At 40.2% G+C, this 18122-nt stretch overlaps 1 protein-coding gene across 1 annotated transcript in view; it reads left to right on the top strand.

Moving 5' to 3' along the window:
* crsp7 (cofactor required for Sp1 transcriptional activation, subunit 7) overlaps positions 1–18122 on the top strand; it is a 171585-nt gene that overhangs the window by 122432 nt on the left and 31031 nt on the right. Inside the window, exon 2 of the mRNA XM_072244068.1 lies at positions 1111–1185. Within this exon, the coding sequence (XP_072100169.1) occupies positions 1111–1185 (75 nt within the window). The remainder of the gene's footprint in view (positions 1–1110; positions 1186–18122) is intronic.

Raw genomic sequence — 18122 nt, 5'->3', positions numbered from 1 at the left:
TAATTAGCTGTTATCTGCTTTGCTACCTCCTAGCAAAGAGCAGGTCTCAATAATTGAAGATCAGCTGTGGTCAATTTACTTCATTGTGATTAAGAACACTTGATTTGAAATCTGGCAAGCAGTTAACTTAGTTCTGATTTGCATGTTAATTTTGGTAAATGTGTTATTGTTCCATGTACTGAGATACTGTAAGAAACATGATGTTGCATGCCATCCATGCAGGTTATTTCATCATATCAGTATGTCAAGTTTATACCAATGAAAGGCAATAACAATGCAGAATACAGCATTACAATTATTGCGAAAGTGGACTGCAAGCAGACAATATTTGGAATTGGTTTATAATTGTCCCAGGTACTGAGAAACATTGGAAAAACTTGCATACAGTGTTCATACAGTGCATTCTGTTCATACAGACCAAATCATTACACAGTGCTTTTGAGTGGAGCAAGGTTAGAGAATAACAATACAGAATAAATTTTAACAACTGCATGGAGTGCATTACAAATAAGCAATAAGGTGAGCTGTGAAGTAATGAATCCATGTCTGTTCAGTAGTCTTAAAACAATGTAATAGAAGTTGCCCCTGAACCTGGTGGTACAAGCTTTCAAGCTTTTATATCTTCTGCCCGATGGGAGGAGAGAGAATGCCCAGGATGGGTGGGGGGGGAGTGGTATTTTTTATTATGTTGGCTGCTTCACTAAGAGGTATAGAGTACACAGAAATGCAGCTGGTTTCTGTGATGTGATGTCCTCAACTTTGCCATTTCTTACGGTCTCAGGCAGAGCATTTGCTCTACCAAATCGTGATGAATCCTGGTACAATGCTTTCTTTGGCGCATCTATGCGAATTGCTGAGGCTCATTTGGGACGTGACAGATTTCTTCAGCCTCCTGAGTGAGCTTACTTAGCCATGTCATCCATGTGGTTGCGTCATGAAAGGCTATTGTGGTGTTTACTCCCAGGAACTGGGGGTTCTCAACCATATATAACTTTCTGTTTGCTTTTATGGTTACTCCCTTTAGTAATCTTAGAGAAATTAGAGCATTAATATCAATTGTTTTTAACATGGAAAGCCACTAACGATTTTTTCGTTTTGTTTGTCTTCTAGATCCGTAACATGGTGGCGGTGCTGGATGTGATCTCCAGTTTGGAGAAGTATCCCATTACCAAAGAAGCCCTCGAGGTAAATAGTACTGGCAGATAAGTCCAAAGCATTGAATTGGGAGGTCATGGTGTGGTTGTATAGGATGCTGGTGAGGCCACACTTGGATTATTGTGTTCAGGTTTGGTCACCCTGCTAAAGAAAAGATGTTATTAAGAGCGCAGGGAAGATTTACCAGGATGCTACCAGGACTTGAAAAGCTGAGTTGCATGGAGATGTTAGACGAACTAGGACTCTAATCCTTCGAGCGTAGGAGACTGAAAAATAATTCTTACAGAGGTGTATAAAATCATGAGAGGTATAGAAAGGGTGAATGTACTGTCATTTTCCCAGAGTTGGGTTATCAAGAAATAGAGGGCATAGGCATAAGGTGAAGGGGAAAGAGAAGAGGAATTTGAGGGACAATCTTTTTTGTGCTGTGGAATCAGGTGCCAGAGGAAGTAGTTAAGAAAGATGCAATAACAACTTTTAAAAGATAGTTAGACAGGTACAAGCATTGGAAAGGTTTAGAAGATTATGGGCCAAAAGCTGACAAATGGGACGAGCTTGGTTGGGGCATCTTGGTCAGCTTGCACTGCAAGTCCTGTTCCTGTGCCGTATCTGTAAATGACTGTGGCTCAATTATGTTTGGATAGGATCAGAAGTGATGGGAAGGTGGAAGATATTCAAGGAGAGCACTTTCAGAGCTGTTGTGCTATTGCGTGTATGATTTAAGTTAATATTTCTTTGGCTTTTAACACTTCTAGCTTAATCACTTGTCTTTAAAACAAGGTTAAGGAATGAAATGAACAGAATTTTCCACAAAATTGTTTCTCAAATTTCTTAAAGTCGGTTGTTTCAGTTTACAAGCAGTCCCAAGGTTATGACAGGGTTCTGTTCCTGAGAACTATTTGTAACTCTGTTCATAAGTCAGATATGAGCAAAAAGCTGTGTGGGAGAGGATCACAGAAAAAGTTATGACAGATGAGCAAGGAAATGCGGGAGAGCAGCTGTCAGCCACCTCACTGAGTGGTTTGTCTGTTTAGCATTCCCAGCTTTGCTTGGCTAGACGCAGCACCTTTGTTGAGGGGTAGGTGGAAGAGAAGACAGAAATGCCATATTCTCAATTGGCAAAAGATGTGTGCAAGAACCAGGAAATATATCCCTGTCCATTTTGCAGTTTCCCAAACATTTACTCATATGTATGGTATACTTATTCGTTAGTAACCCGATGAAGACCTGTGTAAAACCGAAATGCTCTTGCATCTATTTATTGGCCCAAGCAGCTTTGACTGAAATGTGGGCTAAGATGGAAAACAGATTTGTACTCTTGTTCATAACAAACTGAGTAACAGTTCTTGTTAGTGGATCCACCAATCACTGTTACATTCGTGTAAAGTTCACAGAATCAAGTCGGTGACTATTTGAGATAGTTGTTTATGGTGGAGCTGTGTAGTTGATGCTGTCATGTCTTTTCATGGGAACTCTCTGAGGGGCATGTGTCAAAACTGTAATGATGGCTTATGTAGGTTGGTACAGAGGTCAATTTGTAACCAGATCTTCACCAGGTAAGGCTTTCATAAACTACTGAAGCAGTTGTGTACACTTGATATCAACAGTCAGAAGCATTTTTTTAAAACTCCAAAATTAGACTTGCTGCCATCATTGTTACTGTTTAAATAGCCTCTTCTAATGTTCCCCATGAGCAGTTATGTAAACTCATCAGTCTTTCCTCTCTGGCAGTCTTTCAGTGTCAAGAATTATTTACATCTGCTCCAGATTTTGGCTTTCTGTGGGTGGAGTGTATGTGGTGGGTGCATTGCTGTCGTTCGCAAGACAGGTGGTGTGCTCCTGTTGTTCACATTGCTTGCTCCAGCCACAGGAATCTGAACATTTCATGTCTTCCTGAATGCACCCCCACCATTTTGTCCAGTCATCGCTGAAGAATTTTGGGGAGACATTATACTCATCCAACAACGCACTGAAAACATCCTTGAATCATTTCTTCTGTGTATATGGTAATGCCTGTTTCAGAACTGTGATGTCAGCCATCTAATTAATGTAGCCAGTTCATCGGAGGTGACGACTAGCCTTTAAATTGAATTGAATTTATTTCTTACATCCTTCATATACAAACCCCATTTCCAGAAAAGTTGGGATATTTTCCAAAATGCAATAGAAACAAAAATCTGTGATATGTTAATTCACGTGAACATTTATTTAACTGACAAAAGTACAAAGAAAAGATTTTCAATAGTTTTACTGACCAACTTAATTGTATTTTGTAAACATACAGAAATTTAGAATTTGATGGCTGCAACACACTCAACAAAAGTTGGGACAGAGGCATGTTTACCATTGTGTTACATCACCTTTCCCTTTAATAACACTTTTTAATCGTTTTGGAACTGAGGATACTAATTGTAGTAGATTTGCAATTGGAAATTTTGTCCATTCTTGCTCGATATAAGACTTCAGCTGTTCAACAGTCCGTGGTCTCCGTTGTCTGATTCTCCTTTTCATGATGCGCCATAAATTTTCAATAGGAGATAGATCTGGACTGGCAGCAGGCCAGTCAAGCACGTGTACTCTGTGTCTACAAAGCCACGCTGTTGTAGCCCGTGCAGAATGTGGTCTGGCATTGTCCTGCTGAAATAAGCATGGACGTCCCGGGAAGAGATGTTACCTTGATGGCAACATATGTCTCTCTAAAATCCTAATATACGCCTCAAAGTCAATGGTACCTTCGCATACATGCAACTCACCCATGCCGTGGGCACTGATGCACCCCCATACCATCATAGATGCTGGCTTTTGCACCTTTCGCTGATAACAATCTGGATGGTCGTTTTCATCTTTAGCACAGAGAACTCGACGCCCGTTTTTTCTGAAAACTTGCTGAAATGTGGACTCATCTGACCACAGCACACAGTTCCACAGTCTTTCGGTCTATCTGAGATGAGCTCGGGCCCAGAGAACTCACCAGCGTTTTTGCATAGAGTTGATGTATGGCTTCCTCCTTGCATAGTACAGTTTCAAGTTGCATTTCTGGATGCAGTGACGGACTGTGTTGAGTGACAATGGTTTTCCGAAGTACTCCCGAGCCCAGGTGGCTATAATTGTCACAGTAGCATGACGGTTTCTTAGGCAGTGTCGCCTGAGGGCTCGAAGATCACGCACATTCAACAGTGGTTTCCGACCTTGCCCTTTACGCACTGAGATGTCTCTGAATTCTCTGAATCTTTTCATAATATTATGTACTGTAGATGTCGAAAGACCTAAATTCGCTGCAATCTTGCGATGAGAAATGTTCCTTTTGAACTGACTAACAATTCTCTCACGAATTTTGGCACAAAGGGGTGAGCCACGACCCATCCTTGCTTGCAAAGACTGAGCCTTTGATGGACGCTACTTTTATACCCAATCATGATACCTCACCTGCTACCAATTAGCCTGCTTAATGTGGAGTCTTCCAAACCGGTGTTACTTGAATATTCTGTGTACTTTTCAATCTTATTTTAACTCTGTCCCAACTTTTGTTGCGTGTGTTACAGCCATCAAATTCTAAATTTGTGTATATTTACAAAATACAATTAAGTTGATCAGTAAAGCTATTGAAAATCTTTTCTTTGTACTTTTGTCAGTTAAAGGTTCACGTGAATTAACTTATCACAGATTTTTGTTTTTATTGCATTTTGGAAAATATTTTTCTGGAAATGGGCTTTGTACATGAGTAAAAATCTTTACGTTATGCAATCATAGTAATTTTTAATCATTTAAAATAAATAGAACAGTCAATCTAACATAGAAATACACTCGAGTCAGTGTGAGTTAATCAGTCTGATGGCCTATTGGAAGAAGCTGTCCCAGAGCCTGTTGGTCTTGGCTTTAATGCTGCAGTACCGTTTCCAGGATGGTAGCAGCTGGAATAGATTATGGCTGGGGTGACTCGGGTCCCCAATGATCCTTCAGGTCCTTTTTACACACCTGTCACTGTAAATGTCCTGAATAGTGGGAAGTTCACATCCACAGATGTGCTGGGCTGTCCGCACCTCTCTCTGCAGAATCCTGCAATTAAGCAAGGTACATTTCCCATACCAGGGAGTGATGTAACCAGTGAGGATGCTTTCAATTGTGCCCCTGTAGAAAGTTCTTAGAATTCGCATGCCCATACCAAATTTCTTCAAATGCCTGAGGTGAAAGAGGTGCTGTTTTGCTTTTTTCACTCCACAGCTGGTGTGTACAGACCACATGAGGTCTTCGGTAATGTGGATGCCAAGGAACTTGAAGCTGTTTACCCTCTCAACCCCAGATTCATTGATGTCAATAGGGGTTAGCCCATCTGCATTCCTCCTGTAATCCATAACCAGTTCTTTTGTTTTTGCAAAATTGAGGGAGAGGTTGTTTTCTTGACACCACTGTGTCAGGGAGGTGATTTCTTCTCTGTTGGCTACCTCATTATTGTTTGAGATTAGGCCAATCAGTGTAGTGTTATCGTCAAATTTAATTAGCAGATTAGAGCTGTAGGTGGCGACACAGTCATGGTTATACAAGGAGTAAAGGAGGAGACTTAGTACACAACCTTGAGGGACACCTGTGTTGAGAGTCAGAGGGGTGGAGGTGAGGGAGCCCACTCTTACCACCTGCTGAAGCATCATAGGAAGTCATTCCTGCCTGTGACCATCAAACTTTACAATTCCTCCCTTAGAGGGTCAGACATCCTGAGCCAATAGGCTGGTCCTGGACTTATTTCATAATTTACTGGCATAATTTACATATGACTATTTAACTATTTATGGTTCTATTACTGTTTATGGAGCAACTGTAACGAAAACCAATTTCCCCCGGGATTAATAAAGTATGACTATGAGAGTACCTCATCAGTCACATGTCACTGAAGCACACAAGGGTCACGTCCATCTGATAGATTATGAGCATCATGTTGGATTTGAGGTACGCATCGACACAATTTTATGAAGCCAGCCAAAGACTCATCTGGTGCAATGAAGTCAGTAGTATATTTCATCTTCAAATATCTGCTTTTGCCAAATAGTCACTGCCACTTGCAAGAAAGGAGGTGATGAGGCTTGTGAGGCTGGTCTACGTTTTCCAAAAATGTTCATGAATTTTGCTGTTGAGATGTAAAGTTGTGCAAGTTAGGAAATCTTGTTTTGTGGGTGCTTAAACAAGGCATATTCTTTCATGTGCTTCTGTAAATATATCAACATTGACATAATTTGGCCTCCAACTATATGCACGCAGACATCATTATGTATTCTCCAGCTGTGACTGAGATTAGAATGACCTTGGTTTTGGACTGGAAGTGACATGTTGAACAGTTTCTCATTTATTCTTTAATTGTGTCTACTCCAGTGAGAATCTTGTCAGAGGGACATACAAAATTGTGGTAGATATTGAGAGAAGCAGTGGGGCCCAGTGACACAACCTTGTTCATCGCCACCCTGAATTATATTGTGTTACAGACTTGCTGGGTAAGATCACAGCTTATGTGCCATCATGTAGCAGTTGTAGATTCAGTGCAAATCTGAGGGCAGCCTTCTTTATTGAGAGACAGAAGTTATTGTGAGATCAGAGAAGGCTGTGTATCATTGATCACTTGATTTTTTTTTTGTGCAGTGAAAATTATGTTCATTGTGTCACTGACTGAATGAAATCCATGCTGCAATTCAGGGAGTAAAATTCGATCATCTGAGAGGTGACCGTTGAGAACCCTGAAGATGGCATGCCCAGTAGCAGACAATGGGGAACGCTCCCTGGTTAATAAGTTCTTTCTTTCTTAAAGATAGTGAAGGTTACAGCCTCTGACGTTTTCTGACAAGTCTTGCTTTGAGAGAGGAGACTGTTAATTGGTCTGAAGTTCTTCTCTGCTGAGTTTTAGATCATAACATTGATATAGCTTTCTCCCATGGTGGTGGTAAAGCTGGAATCCAATAGGTTGCTGTGGAATGGAGTCATGAATATGTGTAACTGCTGAGAAATTATTCAGAATGTTCTTTCCAGTGGGCATTAACTGTCTCTATCTCCTTCATGTTTTCCTGCATTCTTGATTCTCATCAGGGTGGTTAAGTCATGATAGCAGTGAAAAATATAACATGCCTTTGTTAAAGCAAGTTCTTGAATAACTTGTGCTCTTTGCATCTGGTTTTAGTTTTACGTTGTATCTCTACAATATTTTGTGATGCATCTTAATGTTTGTCACCATTCATACACTGTCTCCCTCTATTTTCTTTAACATTCCCCTGCACTTTCTGTAATCAATCTGATTTTGGTTTTTGTCAATGCATTGTTCTGCTTTCTATTTTAATTTGTCACCCAGCGAGTTCTTTCTCTGTCCTTTTCCATTATAGGAATATGCCCTGACCTGTATATAAACCATTTACACTTGTAAAAACTTTCCATTTTTAAAATTACAGTTCACTTAAGTGAGATCTGTTCTCATCTTGTTAAAATTTCTGCTCTTTAATTGATTGTTATTATTTTCCATAGCTATTCTATATGTTGTGATATTATGATTGTTCTATACTAATTGTTCCCCCACTTTCTCCTTTTACCCTGGCTCATTTCCTGAAACCTAATCCAACAATATTGCCTTCCTTATTGGATGAGAAACATATACAATGGTGCTAGGGACCTCCCAGTGCATCTGTGAATGTTCTCTATTTCTACATAAATATGACCAAAATGTGATCAGATCTTCATGTAAGTCCTAAAACTAGATTGAAAAGAACCCAATTAAATAAATAACATAAAAACATTATACTTGTTTATTTATTGAGAAAATTATCCAATATTACACGTATTTGTTGGAAAAAATTAGTGAACCTTTGCTTTCAGTCACTGGACAGCAATAGCCTTAACCAAATGGTTTCAGTAACTGTTTATCAGTTCTGCATATCTGCTTGGAGGAATTTTAGGCCATTCCTTCTTACAAAATTGCTTCAACTCTGGGATGTTGGTGGGCTTCTTTGCATGAACTGCTTGCTTCAAGTCCTTACACAGCATTTCTGTAGGATTAAGGTCAGGATTTTGACACGCCCATTCCAAAACACTGATTTTCTTCTGTTTAAACCATTCTGTTGTTGATTGACTGTTGTCTTTCAGATTATTCTCTTGTTGCACTATCCAATTTCTATTAAGCTTCAGGTGGCATACTGCTACCTTGACATGCTCCTGTAAAATATCTTGATACAAGCTTGAATTAATTGTTCCCTCAACAATTGCAAGCTGTCCAAGCCCTGAGGCAGCAAAGCAGCCCCAAACCATGATGCTCCTTACACCATGCTTCATAGTTGGGATGAGGTTTTGGTATTAATGTGCAGTGCCATTTTTTCCTCCAAACATTGCAATGTACATTTCTGCCAGAAAGTTCAACTTTTGTCTTATCTGTCCAGAGAACGTTGTCCCAAAAGTGTAGTAGAATATCCAGGTGGTCTTTTGCAATCTTGAGACATGCAACTATGTTTTTTTTTGGAAAGCAGTGGTGTCATCTGTGGTTAACTTCCATGAACACCATTCCATTTCAGTGTTTTTCTTATAGTGGATGCATGAGCAGAGACTTTAGCAAGTTCTAGTGATTTCTGCAGGTCTTTTGCTGTTGCCTTCGAGTTCTTGTTCACCTCCTTCAGCATTGCATGTTGTGCTCTTGTTATGATCTTTGCAGGACGCCCAGTCCTAGGGAGAGTAGCAATAGTACTGAATTTCCTCCATTTGTAGACAGTTTCTCTTACTTTGGACTGATTAGCACTCGGGTCTTTAGAAATGCTTTTGTAGCCTTTTGTAACTTCATGTGTCTCTACAATTTTTCAAAGGTCCTCCGAATGTTGTTTTGGTCAAAGCAGACTTTGTGTGTCTCGTTTTTTTACAGAGCAGGGCATCTCTACAACCCCCACCTCCAATCTCATCTCATTGATTGGAACATCTGACTCCAAATAAGCTTTTGTAGAAGGCATTACCCAGAAGTTTACATACTTTTACCAACAAATACATGTAATATTGGATCTTTTTTTAATAAATAAATGAACAATATTATGGTTTGTGTTATTTATTTAATTGGTCTCTCTTCATCTAGTTTTAGGTCTTATCTCAGTGCGCATGCGCCGGTCGTGCATGCAGCCTGTTACAGCCGTTGCGATCAGTATTCTTACCTTTTCCTTCTTACTTTTTAACTTATGTTATTTTTTGTTTTTTTTTCACGGTAACACGTCGAAGCTGCACCCTCTCTAACATGCTGGTAGAGAGAGTTTTATTTGGGTTTTTAGCGCTGGAAATAGTTACATTCTGACACGTCTCATTAGCGGGACAGAAGCATGGTCGCATTGTTGATTCCAGGGACCAGCTGCTTGCACTTATGCTGGCCGGTTTAGCGAGCAGAGCGGCGGACACCCCGCTGAAATCTGGAGGAAAACACACAGAGGATGCAGAGGGGGATCACAAAGGCGAGGAAAGAGGACCAGGTCGCGACAACAGAGACTTATGGAGAAGAGGAGTTCGGTGGGTAATAAAATGGATGAGTTCACGGAGCTAGCCAGGCGTCAGAGAACATTTCAGGAGTGCAGTGTTATGTGTTTCACTGGAACGGGGCTGCACGAGGACATACCCGATCAAAACTTTTCCATGAAAGGCTTCCAGACCGTTCGGGCTGACCGGAAGTGCGCTGAGAGCGGTAAGCGTGAAGGAATTGGGTGCTTACTGTTCTGGTTAACAACAGATGGTGCAATCCGGGTCATATTACGATCGAGGAACATGTTTGTAGTCCGGATATTGAACTTTTTACTGTTGGACTTCGGCCATATTCCACCAAGATACAACACTGGGCGGCACGGAAGGTCGTTCCTGCCTGTGGCCATCGAACTTGCAGCTCCTCCCATGGAGGGTCAGACACCCTGAGCCAATAGACTGGTCCTGGACTTACTTTCCAGCTGGCATAGTTTGCATTTTGTTGTTTGATTGTTTGTGGTTTTTGTATTGCTATATTTATGCTCTATTCTTGGTGGTGCGGCTGTAATGAAACCCAATTTCCCTCGGGATCAATAAAGTATATCTATCTATTTATCTATTTATGCAGAAATAGGGAAAATTCTACAGGGTTCACAATCTTTTTAGCACCACTGGCTCATTTTCTGAAACCCAGCCAAACAACGCTGCTTTCTTGTTGGATGAGAAACATCTAAAGAAAATTCTTCTCAATACACTTCAAAATGTCTAACCTCCCTGTACAATTTAGTTTATTGGGAATATATTGTGACTTATTTAAGGGAATAAAGATGGGAAAGTGACAGGATCAAGAAAAACAATGTAAGGTGCTGAAAAAGCATATCCTGAAACAATCAGGACCAAGAATCCATCTGCTTAGTGTTAAGAAGCAACATTGGGACTATTTTTTATGCTGCCAACTAGTAGATAGATTCATATCAAACAAACTTGAAGGAATATTGGGCAAAAGCCATGAAAGAGTTTGGATACAATGGGCTTGGTTTTCCTGGAGGCTGAAGAATGATCTGATAAAAAGTCTATAAAGCTGTTAGAGGCATGGATAGAGTAAATAGTTAATCCTTTTCCCATGGTAGGTGTTAAAGTTTTATAATTCCAAAACATAAAACTATTTGAACGAAAAACACGCACGCACAGGCACTACAATACAAATACTATATAGATATCAACAGCATAGTAGGCTTGACAAGAAGCTCAGAGACCTTGGCCTTCACCCTGCCTTGTGCAGGTGAGTCCTGGACTTCCTGTCAGGTGGTCAGAGTGCGCTCCCTCCCCTCTGATCCTCGACACAGAAACCCCCCCTAGGGTTGTGTTCTAAGCCCCCTCCTTTATTTTCTCTACACCCATGACTGTGTTGCCACCCACAACTTCATTCTGCTAATTAAATTTGCAGATGATACTACATTGATTGGCCTAATCTCAAATAATAATGAGGCAACCTACAGAGAAGAAGTCCTCACCCTGACACAGTGGTGTCAAGAAAACAACCTCTCCCTCAGTGTCACAAAAACAAAGGAGCTAGTTGTGGACTGCAAGAGGAACAGACAGGCTCACCCCTCTTGACATCAGTGGATCTGGAGTTGAGAAGGTGAACAGCTTTAAGTTCCTCAGTATACATATTATCAAGGATCTCACTTGGTCTGTACATACTGGCTGTTAGTGTTTTTTTTAAAAAAAAAGCACAACAATGCCTGTTTCACCTCAGATAGTTGAAGAAGTTTGGCGTGAGTCCCCAAATCCTAAGGACTTTCTACAGGGGCACAATTGAGAGTATACTAACTGGCTATATCACTGCCTGGTAAGGGAACTGTATTTCCCTCAATCACAGGACTCTGCAGAGAGTGGTGCGGACCTCCCAGCGCATCTGTGGATGTGAACTTCCCACTATTCAGGACATTTACAGTGACGGGTGTGTAAAAAGGGCCCGAAGGATTATTGGGGACCCAAGTCAATCCAATCACAAACTGTTCCAGCTGCTACCATCTGGGAAACAGTACTGCTGCATTGAAGCCAGGACCAACAGGCTCCAGGACAGCTTCTTCCACCAGGCCATCAAACTGATTAATTCATGCTGAAACAATTGTATTTCTAAACTATATTGACTGTTCTGTTGTGTATCTGACTGTACATTGCAAATTACTGTAATTTGCACATTGAATATTCAGACAGAGATGTAACATAAAGATTTTTACTCATGTATGTGAAGGATGTAAAAAGCCAAAGTCAATTTAATTCAGAATTGTCCCATTCAGACATAAAGATTTTAATTGCTGTGGAAAATTTCATTCTTGTGTCTCTGAAAGTCTGTGAAACATCCTCAGGTTCTGAGTACAAGTTGGCTCTGGGATCGCACAAAGTGGTTCTGACAGCTCTGGGTGCATTTTTCTCTAATAATTGACTCTGTTCTTTTCAACTGATCAATGTGTCATCTGTAGATAACATCAAGCACAATCTCTGTGTAGGAGGGTGATACGGTTCTGTGCTTAATCTTTCTGTACCCACTTTTGATCACCTCTGTAGTCCCTTGCCAGGACTGTTTGTCCAGGGGTGAAACACCAAACCTTCTTGTTTGAGGAGATCCAAGTGTGAACAGAAGGGACAGCCCAGAAACAGCATAGCTGGTGAGTTGTTGATTGTAGACCATCCTGCTTTGAGATGTGCAAGGAGAAAATTAGCAAGCTTCAGATTCAATGTTAGTGTAGTGTGTTCTGCTCACACGGCTTGCAGTGCGTTCTTTAGATTCTGGACGAGCCATTTGTAACTGGGTGGTACGTTGAAGATGTAATATGTCTTATTCCATTCATTTTCAGGAATGACTGAAACTGTTCCATAACTGGGGTCCAGTGTCACTGATTAAGTGTTCTGGATCACCGTCCTTGAGAAGTTTTTAGTTAGATATCTGCAGGCTTCAGTTCAGTATCTTTGAAATGTTGTTCAAACTCATTATTTGGAATGACTGAAACAGCTGAGCTAGTGACCAACTCCATTTTAACTAATTTGTCGTTCACTTATGATATAAGCCATATTGCTTGTCTCTCATTAGTTTTCACATTTTATATCTCAAGGCTACCCAGTTCTGTGTCAATGTCATCATTATCAGATTTTTCATCAACAGCATGCAGATTAGGGCTTTTTTTTTTGGAAACTGCAACTTTTTATCTTTTTCTTCCCTGTGCAATCCAGTTATTTTTGTCTGCCTGATATGCTCTTTGTATGCATCCTTAGAACATAGAAATCTACAGCAGATTACAGGCCTTTCAGCCCACAATGTTGTGCTAACCATGTAACCTACTCTAGAATCTGCCTAGAATTACCCTACCACATAGCCCTCTATTTTTCTAAGCTCCATGTACCTATCTAAGAGTCTCTTAAAAGACTCTTCCTTAAATAAGGAGCCCAAAACTACTCTCAATACTCCAAGTGAGGCCTCACCAGTGCCTTATACAGCCTCAGCATTACATCCTTGCTTTTATATTCTAGTTTGTTTGAAATGAATGCAAGTTTCTGCAAGATTCTCTGTATTTGCTGCAAGTTTTGCATTTAAGCCCGCATTGGTCTGGTGTAAATGAGCCCCTGCCACAATGATAACACAATTTGTTCAGCCAAATAGGTTTCTGTTTAGATGTTGCAATTTTGTTCATGCTTATTTTAATTTCTGTTTGCAACTCAGTTGCGTCTCTGGATGCTGTTTCCATTGATACAGCGGTTTTAAATGCTTTCTTGTAAGATTCCTCAAACTAAACGATCTGTCAGTGCATCATTAAGCCCATCACTGAACAGACAATGCTCAGATCAATTCTTCAGTTCAGCCACGTAAGCTGAAATGGACACCCCTTCCTTGTGTTTGTGCTTATGAAACCTTAAGTGTTCTGTAATCAACAATGGTTTCAGTTTTGAATGTTCCTGCATTACATTCATAAAACCAACAACACTCATTTCAGCTAGCTTGGTTGGAGCAGTCAAACTTCTGGCAATCTATATGCCTTTCCACCCAATGCACTCAGTAAAACTGGCACTTGCTTTTCATTGGCTATCTTTGTGCATTCTAATGTATTTATCTTTCCAATGTAGTCAGCTATTTTTGCTTTACTTTTTAATTTATGATTATTATAATAAGCAGGATAGGCAAAGGAGGTCGATGGATGTCGTATACTATTTCAGAAGGCCTTTGACAAGGTGCCGCACATGAGGCTGCTTAACAAAATAAGAGCCCATAGAATTGCAGGAAGGATGCAAGCATGGATAGAACATTAGCTGATTGGCAGGAGGCAAAGAGTGAGAATAAAGAGAGTCCTTTCTGAATAGCTACCAGTAATTATTGGTGTTCCACAGGGATTGGTGTTGGGACTGCTTTCAGCAGAGACTGATGTGATGGTAAAAGCTGGGAATATTTAATATACAAACTGTAACAAACAGGTCTGTGGATAAAAGCAAGTAGGAAGCAAAAAAATGGGTGTACCAATTTGCCATTTTACCAATTTAGTTTGAAACTTTCACGCCTACAACAAACTACTCGGTACAGAAATATTGTTAATAAGTGTAATAGACTTATAAAATAAGCTGCATCCAATGTAGAAAATAATTATCAATGATTATCATCACTGCCTTCCTTGAAAACATAAACTTGCCCTCTGGGGTATGCTCTCTTCCTGTGCGTTCAGTTGACTGCAGCTTCTCTTTTCTGGTTAACATTTTCTTTTACTCTCATACTCCATATTTTTATACCATTTTTCCTTTATCTTTAGCATTAGTTCATCAATTATCCTCAATAATTCAACCCTATATCCTATGTGTTATAAGTCCTGCCCTTGCTACCAAAGCGTACCTTACCCCAATGAGACCATAAGACATTAGGCCATTCGGCTCATCGGGTCTGCTCCAATTTAATATTACTTAATTCAGTGATGTTTTCCTTTTGTTCTTTCCTTTGACCATTATTATTTTGCAAAATTTACCTTCTTTGAAATCATTCCTCATTAGTGCATTTCTCGTAGAATTAATTAATATTTTTTGGCAAATTTTGGTCAAAGTAAATTTGTGATTGGATTAATTTAATGTTTTGTGCTTGTATCTGTTTGCTTCAAACTTAACATGGTTCCAACTCAGCTTGTAGCTGGCCTTCTGATTTTTGTGCTGTGTGGAATGTAACCTGGCCTATCCACTTTGTAACATCACATGATTGGTCGATTTTGTTGGCTTGTCCATCTTGACTAATCTTGTGCACTTGAACGTGTTCATTGTTTCCAGGTGACTACAAGTCAAGTAGATCTATTCATCTGCACTGTACACGATAAACGTTCTGCTCCAACCTCCGGGTGTTACCTTTAATTGTAACATAACCACAATCCACACATTCTCTGCAGATAGTATCATTTTTCATTTGATTGACAATCATGTTCTATTTCATGACATTACCACATGTATTAAGTAGTTAAATGGGATAGTTCCTTAAGTAACTTTATAAACACTATTTCACAACAGTAATGATATTAAACATTAAGCCAAATTAGAAATGTAAAATAAGCTCTTGTGTTTAAAACATTTTACTGTTCGTTTAACACACATCTTGCAACTGGAAGTAATTGTTATAAAATATAACTTTTGAAATGCTCAGGATTAAATAGATAGATATACTTTATTGATCCCGAGGGAAATTGGGTTTCGTTACAGCCGCACCAACCAAGAACAGAGCATAAATATAGCAATACAAAAACCACAAACAATCAAACAACAAAATGCAAACTATACCAGATGGAAAATAAGTCCAGGACCAGCCTATTGGCTCAGGGTGTCTGACCCTCCATGGGAGGATCTGCAAGTTCGATGGCCACAGGCAGGAACGACCTCCCATGCCGCCCAGTGTTGTATCTCGGTGGAATATGGCCGAAGTCCAACAGCAAAAATTTCAATATCCGGTCTACAAACATGTTCCTCGATCGTAATATGACCCAGATTGCACCATCTGTTGTTAAGCAGAACAGTAAGCACCCAACTCCTTTACGCTTACCGCTCCCAGTGCACCTCCGGTCAGCCCAAACGGTCTAGAAGCTTTCCATGGAGAAGTTTTGATCGGGTATGTCCTCATGCAGCCCCGTTCCAGTGAAACACATAACACTGCACTCCCGAAATGTTCGCTGATGCCTGGCTAGCTCTGTGAACTCGTCCATTTTATTACCCACCAAACTCCTCTTCTCCATAAGTCTCTGTTGTCTCGACCCAGTCCTCTTTCCTCGACTTTGTGATCCCCCTCTGCATCCTCTGTGTGTTTTCCTCCAGATTTCAGCAGGGGTGTCCGCCACTCTGCTCGCTAAACTGGCCGGCATAAGCTCAATCAGCTGGTCCCTGGAATACACAATGCGACCATGCTTCTGTCCCGCTAATGAGACATGTCAGAATGTAACTATTTCCAACGCTAAAAACCCAAATAAAACTCTCTCTACCAGCATGTTAGAGAGGGTGCAGCTTTGACATATTACCGTGAAAAAAAATAATGTAAGTTAAAAAGTAAGAATACTGGTCGGAACGACTGTAACAGGCTGCATGCACGACCAGCGCATGCGCACTAAATACCATGAACGTTGGAAGCAGATGCGCAACCCTAGCTCAACTACCTATTGAGGTAGTCTTCACTTGAACTAGATTAGGACCAACAAATAAAATAGCATGGTTTTAGGTTTTAAATTGCATAGTTGGAGGAGAGTTCTGGTAAGGAGAAACTGAAAATTTAAAGACAAAACATGAGGTAATAGTGCAGGATAATGAAATGAATATTCATAACAGAAAGCAGCATAGCATGCAAACATGAGATACCGCCAAGTCAGAGCAACAAACAAAGGTAAATATTGAGTTTTTCTATCGGAGCATACAAAATTGGTAATCGGGTTGATAGTAGCCCTACTGGTGTAAAATGTGAAAAAGACAGTAGAGAGGAAGGATCATAGCTTAGAAAATGAGGTGGTGGGGGAATAGAGTGAGTAAGAGTTTAGTGGTAATACACACAATGCTGGAGGAGCTCGGCAGGCCAGGCAGAATTTATGGAAAAAAAAAGTCCTGCTAAAGGGTCTTGGCCCGAAATGTCAAGTGTACTTTTTTCCATGGATGCTGCCAGGCCTGCTAAGTTCCTCCACCATTTTGTGTGTGTGTGTGTGTGTGTGTTACTTGGATTTCCCACATCTGCAGATTTTCTCTTTTTTTTTAAAGAGTTTTGTGGTATTTTGTAGGATGCCTAACAGTAGTGGTAATATAGGGCGTTGTAGAACTGGGAGATGCATGAAATACTGGTAACGCAATAATCATTGATAAATTCTATATGTAGACACAGCATGTATGAAATGGTTTTCTAGGTCAATGTATTGAGGGGCAAGTGGGGTAACAGACTATTGTGTATCTTTTGTACAATGCAAAAGGGGTATTTATAATCTTAACAATTAAGGACCTTTAGGGAAGATGTTCATGACATAGAATTCAGTAAAATAAAATGGGTTATGTGCAAACAAATGAAGCCATGAAGGTTAGAGGTGTGTGCATACTTTGTATATTGAGAAATATTAAAAAGATAATAAATAAGCCTGTATACGTGCCTGGTCTCCCTACCCATGAAAGGATATACTTGCAATAGAGTACTGAAGGTTGGCCTGATTGATTCCTGGAATGAGAGAATTGTCCTTCAGGAAAATATTAATCAGGGAGGACATGCTGTCAAGTTTAGAAGTATGTGGTAATTGTATTGAAAAAAAATTAAAGAAACAAATCCTGGTTCTGGCTGAGGTATCCCTTTCCCTAATTTCTCCCAAAGATCAGGGTAGACCTGTTTCTATTTCAAGTTTTTAGATTACTTGGTTCCATCTCAGTTTTAGATGACCAATGAAGGCAATGTAGGCCTTACAGATTTTGCAAGTAGGTGGGCCAGGAGGAATCCAAGAGGGATTGTGGATAGGTGGGTTGCCTGAGAGGCGGAGGACACCTACTGCTGCTTGTGTTTGGCTTCTGTGGTTCCTCCATTCCAGTTTGTCAGTACCACCTCCGTTGCTGTTTCTCCACTTTGAAAGATCATGGGTTAAAGTCTTTGGAGTTAGTAGAGCAACTGCAGAATTTCAGAGATTTTGATAATGTCATTGAATCTTTTCCTTTATCTGATGATATCTTCCCATACTAGATCTCAGAGTTAAGTCTGTTTCAGTTGAATATTAGGGATGCAATGAATGTAGCCTGCCCTTACAAATTAATTTAATGAAATTAGGCCCTCATTGCTGAAAATGTTAGCATGGGAAAGGATGTGGTGTGCTTATTCTGCCAAGAGATTTTACAGTGATTGTATTTGTGCTACCTCTCAAGTGCTTTGAAGTGCCTGCTCTTGATAGCCCAAGCTCAGAAACATGTAGGCTGGGATCATTGCTACCCAGTTGAAACTTTGTTTTATAGCATTCAATCAGAGCTCCACAGAGTGCAGTGACTGATAAATTGTTGCT

The sequence above is a fragment of the Mobula birostris genome, chromosome 26, assembly GCF_030028105.1.
Source record: "Mobula birostris isolate sMobBir1 chromosome 26, sMobBir1.hap1, whole genome shotgun sequence".
Lineage (NCBI taxonomy): Eukaryota > Metazoa > Chordata > Chondrichthyes > Myliobatiformes > Myliobatidae > Mobula > Mobula birostris.
This window is presented reverse-complemented; position numbering and strand designations above follow the sequence as displayed.